The sequence below is a fragment of the Glandiceps talaboti genome, chromosome 15, assembly GCF_964340395.1.
Source record: "Glandiceps talaboti chromosome 15, keGlaTala1.1, whole genome shotgun sequence".
NCBI lineage: Eukaryota > Metazoa > Hemichordata > Enteropneusta > Spengelidae > Glandiceps > Glandiceps talaboti.
Window position 1 is genome coordinate 19,420,643 of NC_135563.1, and position 8,641 is coordinate 19,429,283.

Below are 8,641 nucleotides of genomic sequence, written 5' to 3' on the forward strand. Positions count from 1 at the left end.
CATCATGTCAGTAAGTAAGTCATAATGAAATTCTCGAATCAAGCATTGCAGTATTTCATTTTGTAACTGCAGTATGTCATTTTCGCATTGAAGTATTGCATAGGTGAATATTGGCAGACATGATATGCCATATGTATATACTGTTAATCGAGAGCACACCAATCTCAAACCACACTCATACATTCGCATTGTAATGTAATGAATATATCTTCGCCATCATATTACCACCATGACACATTTATTTTTCCCCAACATCTTTGAAAGCATATACAATAGGACTTTTCAACTCAGCTAAAAGAAGAAACACTGTAACTTTATAACCCTTAAGTTAAATAATAAAACCCAAATTTAGAAATGCATTTCTCAATAGTATGGAATGAGAGAGAGAGAGAGAGAGAGAGAGAGAGATGATGATGATGATGATGATGATGATGATGATGATGATGATGATGATGATGATGATGATGATGATGATGATGATGATGGTGACTGATATAAACAAGACTCACCATTATCACAATTGTAATAATTCGTGTTGAATATATCAAATATGACATCACTAATAAATAAAAATACAATGAACGGACAGTGTTACTTGTTATATAAACATACATTGTCGTAACTAATTTCAAAAAGCACTTTTGGGAACATTTGAGAACGTACTACAGACCTATAGCATAGTCGTACAGCAACAGAGAGTATAGTGTACGGTAATTTAATTCGATAATTGAGTGCCAACGTACAAATTGTACCCCGGTGTACGTTTACCGACTATGCGCTAAATTTTCGGCGACCTTTTCTGTATATCTAATGAAATATTTTATGAAAAAAAATATTTTAAATATAAGCTTATTTAAGCTTAAAAAGGAAAGACAAAAGGGTGAGATAAATACGAACATGGACGGTCAGGTCACTTTGTTAGAGAAATGGTTAACGCTTTCCGACAGGACTAGACGGTAGAATATGATCATGATGCATGATGCGCACAACCTCAACACGTGCATTGCATTCCATAATATATCCAAAAACGACGGTTGTGAATAACGTTACTGTTTGGAACGCTAACGGGATCACTTCAACATTTACTTCTCGTAAAAAAAATCTTGGTAACATTTGTAAAATGAAAGTACGTTCGCCAATATTGCGATTAATTCATCTCGATAAAACATACAGTTTATTGACGTGTAAAAACGTCAATGTCATACTACAACTTTTTAAATTACTGGACGTACACGATGAAGACGCCATCAACGGTGAGTATCAAACAAAATCTATACAAGATCAAATGATAAACACACACAGTACAATATACATACATATATAATATATATCGAGAGAGAGGATTCCACAAACAGTCCGTACATTTCACGCCTTACAATTACAAGCGGAAAAGGGCGAATGCAAACATATGGGCCTTTACATAGTACTCAAATATTTTTTTGGATGCAACATTAGACGAATCCCATCGACTAAAAGGAACTAGCATTCATCCCCACCGCATCGCATTTTCACACAAAAGCAAATACAAATATTGGAATAAACACACACATATTCTGTACTATAGATAAGCTCATGGCATTAGAAAAGAAATCAGAGGAACAATAGTTGGAGGAGCTCCCATTGAATGAGAAAGATGAATTAGTATCATAATTTCTACGATTTCGGTCTCAATAACTCCATACGTCATCAATCTATGATTGCTTGTCTTTTTTCAGATATACAGTTCTATGCCTTCATGCACCAATCCACTGATCTGAATAAGCATCGAATTTACAAAGTTTTTGACATGTTGGACGTGGATGGATCGGGACAGATTGATTTTGATGAATTTTATCTTTTAATCTGCATTCTCATAGCAATTCAGGTATGAAGTGAATACGGCCTTGAGATCATGTACGCTATAGACGGCCATCTCAAAAGCTACGTATACATCAACAAACGTATTCAAGCAAATATCGCCAACGCAATAGCCGAATGAAAATCGTGCAAGAAAAATTGGCACAATTACAATGTGCATCTGGAATAAATCTGAGAATCGAAAGGGTCCCCATCCCCAAAACTGTTGCAATATTAAAACTTATTCCGGCTATTTTGAAATAATTTTAGAAATTTGGCTGTTCGTGCACCCCCTCGTGTTCAAGGAAATCGCCCGTCTGATATTTTCCATAGCGTCACAGAAAAGACTTGTCTGTGATAGCGTTAACACCCGTGACTGTACTGTGTTTGGCCATTTCGAAGCATAATATAGATAATAAATATAGATAATTATTGATAAAATGTTATTCAAGTTCTCTATTTCAAATATACAATTGTTACAGTATTGCATTGTAACCAAAGTTGTTTTTAATTTACAAATCGTAAACGCGAAAATGTTGTTTTGTTTTCATGAAGTAACGGCAAATATTTAGCTTTCAATTTTGAAACGTATACAACCGTGGTGGGGGTTACTTTTACAAATGACACAAATTTCTACAAAATATGTTTTCAGGACAAGGAAGAAAAGCAATTTATTTACCGTCATTCACGAACAGTATTTGAACTGCTGGATGAAGATGGAAGTCAAACTATATCAGCTGAAGAATTTGGTAGTTTTGGATTTTTATTCAACTTTTATGGTGTAGCTGTGGGCGAGATCTTCAGTGAATTTGACGTTTCTGGTGACCAGGTGAGTTTTAACATTGATACGGTAATAATTGTGCGGTTCTTTCAATATATTTTGCACATGATAAATCTTGTAGTTGGCCGTGTAAAGCATACAGACAAGTCTTTCAAGTAATTGCCGGTGAGGGCAGTATAATACGACGACCACAAATCTTCGATGAGGCTGGTTATTCCATCGCCAATGTTGTACGGGGGGGGGTGGGGGGGGGTGGGGTGGGGGTTATCCCCCGGGATGTTGTACCGGTACCTTTAATGTGTCAGACTCAACACTCGCCTTCAACCAACGTGTAGGGTCTGCACTAAAATCATGGATTGGAACACCATCCACTCACATGGTTCTAGTCTGTAATAACCCTTATAAGTTATATATGTACCAGAGATGACTTGCATGGGTGCACACACATAATAGTGGTCTTTGCACTGCAGTGCAATACTGAAAACATTATTACATACCTGTATGCAAATGATATATTAGATTGTACAGTATCACTTTCATAGAAATTTGCTGTTTCAGATAAAATATGTAATAATAACAGAACCCTTTGATATGCAAGTGCCAGTGTGGGTACTCAGAGGTATTTGCACTCATGCTCGTAGTGTTTTCTGCTGCACTTCGAAGCGCTATGCTGACATGGAAGTACAGCTGCTGAGACCACTGCAAGCATTTGTGCAAATATCCCAAGTACACCACACTTGCACTCATGCGTCATGGGGCTCTGTCATAACATTCCAGGTTCTACGCAATAATTTATACATTATCCAATTTATACATTTATCAATAGGAACTTGATTATAAAGAGTTCAAGATGTTTGCCATGGCATGTATTGACAAACAAACTGAGATTGAACTACAGAAGAGAGCCAAACTGGAAAAAAAGAGGAGACGAGAAGAAGAAAAGCAGAAAAATGCAGAAGCTAGAGTTGAAGATGGCTGGATAAGGCATCACTGCCAAATCATTTAATACACACACATTACTGATTTGAATTATTCAAAGTAGATTCCATTGCTTCATACTAATAATTTTTTTTTGTTTAAATGACTGATTTAAAAATCATGATATATTTTACATATTCAGTGATAGTTCTCTCCCCAGACAAAGATACAAGGACATGAGGCCTGTGAATAGTTTTGGAGCACAATTACCTTCAAGATAAAAAAAATCAAAATTTAATTTCAGTTTTCGTTATTTGTTATGCATGAATGGTACCAAAACAGTTATGCGACAACGTACTCACGAGTCATAGCCTTCAACAAGGGACTGCTGTAAGTGCATGCTGGCCATTATAGAAACCCTCTTATGAGAGAAAAACCTGAGAGAGCTTCAGTCTGGTTTCATTTTTGTATTGTACGATTTTACAAATATCTTGATTGCATATCTTTCTTCTTGTGGTAAAGTTTCTTATGATAAAAATATACAATTTGGTATTTTGTATTACTATGATGTATTTATCAACACTGAAATCCATTATTGTTAAAGTCTTTCCTCATCTGCGTTGTTTCACCCTCTGATAGTGGTATCAGTGGCAGCCGTGTTGGCCCCCCGTAGTAGCCAAACCATTCCATTGCTTGCTTCAATCCTGGAACACCATACTTAGCAGTTACCTATGATGGTAGACACAAAACACATAACGAAATGAATTTCATATAGAAATGATAATCTCTTTGTCAGTATATAAACTCCCTCCTCTCCTCTCCGATGACATCATGAGTTCTAATAGAATAAAACCTTTCAATTTCAAGAAAAATGCAAAATTTATACACTAGATACACATGTACTGTAAGGGTATACATATAGTGTTTGTATAGTTAATTTTCTATGTTGACTTGTACTGACATAAATAAACATTATACAAGCTTACTGCAGCATTTGGTGATATCAATCTCTGCTGGAGAATCTTGGCTTCTTCCATCTTTCCCTGGCAAAACAAATCATGAAGCTGACAGACTTCATTACCAAGTACATTAGCCAATGCACACACACCACCAACGGCTCCTGTAATCAATACATAACAGATAGGTATATATATATATATAAGAACTTAGCTTCAACTCTTCAGTGTTTTAGATAGTCTTAAGACATGTTTCCCTTCTGAATGTCTACCATGTACACTGTGTTTTTGTTTCATTGTAAACTGCTAAGACAGACTACAAGATAAATCCAAAACACTTTTTCCATTTTTTTTTATCATTTCTTTAATAATCAAATCAAAACATCTGATCCCTGAGTCTGTAGTGAAAATAAAATCACAAGGTTAAATATATACGGTTTAAACCATATATATTTAATAAAATCACAAGGCAATGATTTTCCACAACATCTTACAGTAGTATCCAGTAATAGTAGAATTTGAATACTCCTCTTTCATCCCACAATAAATGCCTTAGTCATCATGTAACTTACCAACTGCATATGATGGGAACAGAAAGCTGGCTGATCCTGCCATCATAACAAAATCTTGATCATTGGTTTTATATGCTATGTTTCCTATTTTTGGTACCTGTTGGATAATACAGGGAAGTTGTGAAATGTTTGGAGTCACTGACCACACAGCTCTCAGAATGATGTTAGTGAAATATGTGATATGACCCTAGTACAATGGTGAATATCACTATATGCATAACTAGAAACTTATGTATTTAAGAAAAATGATTTAGTTTACCATTTTATGTAGGAATGTGACGCTATAATATTCAAATCTAAATCATCAAATGATATGTGTGTATATATATAGAGACTATTTTATGAAACCAAGATATTTTTATCATCACTCAAAGTTGCACGTCTTTACCCAAGTTACTTTTGTTGTTGTAAGGTTATAGGAATACAACAGAACTACCATACTTACATTACCACCACTGTCCTTCATTCCTATGATGTTTGGATGACTGGATAAGTTGACAGCGACTTCTATTGGAAGATCTATGGCAGTACATGATGGACAACTGTACAGTATAACTGGAACTGGACTACTGTCTGCAAGCTGGAAAATGATCATTTTGTTAATTAACAGAAATATTTTTACATTGGCTTGGTGCACCAGGTCAGTCAATGACCATTCGAGTTGTTGGCTTTACTATCATTTGTAGTAAAATAGAAGCTGCTGTACATTGTATTTGTGAAGATTGTCAAGAGATGACATGAAGACCATATCAAAATCACAACAATGAAACATGGGGAGATTTATTTTGCACTGCTTATACTCATAAAAGCTGACTAACTATCTCGCTTTCAGTATTCATTGGTTATCAGCTTTCATAATTCACATGTACATATGTGCACACACACACATACATACATACATACACACAGATACATACATATACATATACACACATACACACAGACACACGCACGCACACAAACATACAGACAGGCACATATTCATATATATCACCTTTGCCCTAGATTAACTTGAATGGTAGAGCAATACATGATGAATGTGCTAGGTTATTTTTTGCAACAAGGCAATTACTAAAATTAGCAAAATACAAATCACCATCTCTGACTCTAAAAAGTCAAGATATCACTTATCAGACAAATTGTTATTCAAATAAACTCAATACTCTCACAACACACCTTCCGGAAGTGTTCTTCTAAAGCTTGATTCTTCATTTGTCCTTTGTAATAACATGGAGTCACTACTAGTACTGCATCAGCTCCAACATCAGCCATCTTTTTAGTCAGAGATATGGTTGCTCTTGTTGCTAGTTGACACAGAGTTTAATAGAAAAAGTTGGTTATTTTTTTTATATATAATACTGTTTGAGAACCTTAAGACTGTCTTTAATTTTTGATAATGATGGAAGAAAGTCTGAGTCTGACCAAAAATATAGACATGGTACACCCTATACCCTTTATGGCAGAGAAGAAAAAAAATTACAATATCACTGATGATATGATGGCAACACAATAAGCATGCAACTGGGTGAAACATTATTTATTCCCAAATTATTGCTATAAATTTGGGACAGAAATGATTCCCAGTATCCTCTAGACTGTAAGATACATCATGTCGCTTCACCCTTACCAACCTGTTCTATCTGTGGAAGGGGTTGATCGATGTGTGAGGGCGCCCTGTCATGGAGTATCTTATAGACTAAGTATCCTCCTGACTTAAATTAACATTCTTGTGTCTAGTATACAAGACAACTATTATTAGTGTGCTATATACATGTACATACATACAACTGTCAAAGGTATTGTTCTCTGTGAGGTTTTGGGCAAAATTCCAATTTAGCATTGGCTTAATCCCAAAAACTTATTAACGGTTTTGTGTTGGCCCATACCTACATACTTTTGTTATACTTGGTGATAGGGAAGATTGTAACATTTGTAAATATATATGTCAGCCACTTTTAAATAACAACATCTTGCCCTTTCTCATATCAGACAGTGAGGGCACTATACAGTAGACAATGATCCTGTGTATATGCAGGTACTGATGGGATGCCATTATCTCTGGATATTTAATCCCTAACTGAACTAAACTATATAAAACTAAACATACGTTGTTGTTCAAATCATTGATTTTGTCTAAACACTGATAAACATATTATTAGTATGAAAGTCACATATATTCCTAAAAACTTTCAAATGAAAATTTTTCCTGAATTTCTTTGGCTGGAGGTTGTAGTGACTGGCTAAAGGTACTGTGCACAGACAAGAAATTTTCAAAAATTGATTCCAGAGAGTCAACAGTCATAAATAATAAGTGTCAATATACAAAAGACACAAGGTATGCTATATGACCTTATGTACTCCAAAATATTGACATTTTATTGACTTAACTTTTTTCTATGCATTCATGACAAATATTTCAGCCCTCATTGTTCCTAATCACAGATGTCTTTGTAACATGCTTCTCTCTCCCAAAACTGGTTACAATGACAGTCACCACAAAATGTCACACTACATGTCAATTTTTGCATTTTATGATTTAATCATAAAATGCAAAAATTGACATGTACTGCATATCAACTTACATTCACACCCTGATCCAGCAATGATCAGTTTGTCTTTAGGAGTATATTCTCTAACTTTCTTGACTACCTCCACTCTTTCTTCTTCTGATAGGTATGTATATTCACCATTGGAGCCCTGTACCACATACCCTAAGATATCAAAATTTACAAAAATAATAAAAAAAGGAAGTAGATCATGTATAAGAACTTAAGATTTTGTACTGAATTACTACTTATGTATAAGACAATAAGAAAGGACATTTTAAGTTGCTACAAAGATGATGACAAAACAAAATGTGAAACTTTGCAGAACAACTTTACCATGAAATTTATAATAGTTAAAATTTGTTTATTCGTATTTGGAATTATTATTTAGCAGACCTACATTTGTACAACCAATGATGTATCGACTCAGCCAGGAATTTGGAACGGAAATCAAAGAAAGTGTTACAACTTACTTTACACTGGTATTTCCGGGAAAGCCGAGGGGGCGTAATTACACGCATTTTTATAAAACTAATTTGCGTACATGTATGTATATAAACAATCTGGACATACCTTTGAAGGGTACCTGGTTCCACTTTTGTAAATTTTCTTCAAGGTGTTTATAGCTTACGTTTTCATCTTTGTCAAATGGCGTGGGAATTGGAGGGAAGATTCCACACAGATCAACTTTCGATGCACTTGAAGACATTCTGCATTGACCAAAGATGACTCGCACAGACGACAAAGGTGTGATCTTTTTTGCAAAGATGGTCGCACCGAGGGCTCTGAGGGAACACACAGTCCGGTAACCGTTCATGATGTGACTTGCTTACCTGGCCTTCACAAAATCAATATCAGGCGTTTGTCATCAATCAGCTGATCTACATGACCCGGAAGTGTAAAACACAGGCTAGCAGCCACACTGCACAGCTTGCTTGAAATCCTTCCATAACAACACGAGCGAATTCATCTCCAACTATGTTGTAACAACTACTGATATCACCAGAAATGTTTTTTATCTGGCGAACTAAA

The 8,641-nt window shown here is 35.3% G+C and overlaps 2 protein-coding genes across 2 annotated transcripts; one reads left to right on the forward strand and one right to left on the reverse strand.

The window, feature by feature from the left end:
* The first annotated feature begins 1,120 nt into the window (after window positions 1-1,120).
* Window positions 1,121-3,623, forward strand: LOC144446305 (EF-hand calcium-binding domain-containing protein 9-like). The gene is made up of 4 exons (XM_078136052.1): window positions 1,121-1,253; window positions 1,716-1,864; window positions 2,489-2,665; window positions 3,444-3,623. The coding sequence occupies exons 1-4, from the start codon at window positions 1,121-1,123 to the stop codon at window positions 3,621-3,623; spliced, it is 639 nt and encodes a 212-aa protein (XP_077992178.1).
* An 8-nt stretch (window positions 3,624-3,631) lies between these two features.
* Window positions 3,632-8,489, reverse strand: LOC144446718 (4-hydroxy-2-oxoglutarate aldolase, mitochondrial-like). Its single transcript, XM_078136539.1, has 7 exons — window positions 8,183-8,489; window positions 7,646-7,774; window positions 6,240-6,367; window positions 5,509-5,643; window positions 5,064-5,160; window positions 4,522-4,655; window positions 3,632-4,264 (listed from the first exon to the last, which is right to left on the reverse strand). Exons 1-7 carry the CDS (start codon window positions 8,424-8,426, stop codon window positions 4,112-4,114), a joined length of 1,020 nt encoding a protein of 339 aa, XP_077992665.1. The 5' UTR covers window positions 8,427-8,489; the 3' UTR covers window positions 3,632-4,111.
* Between the last annotated feature and the right edge of the window lie 152 nt (window positions 8,490-8,641).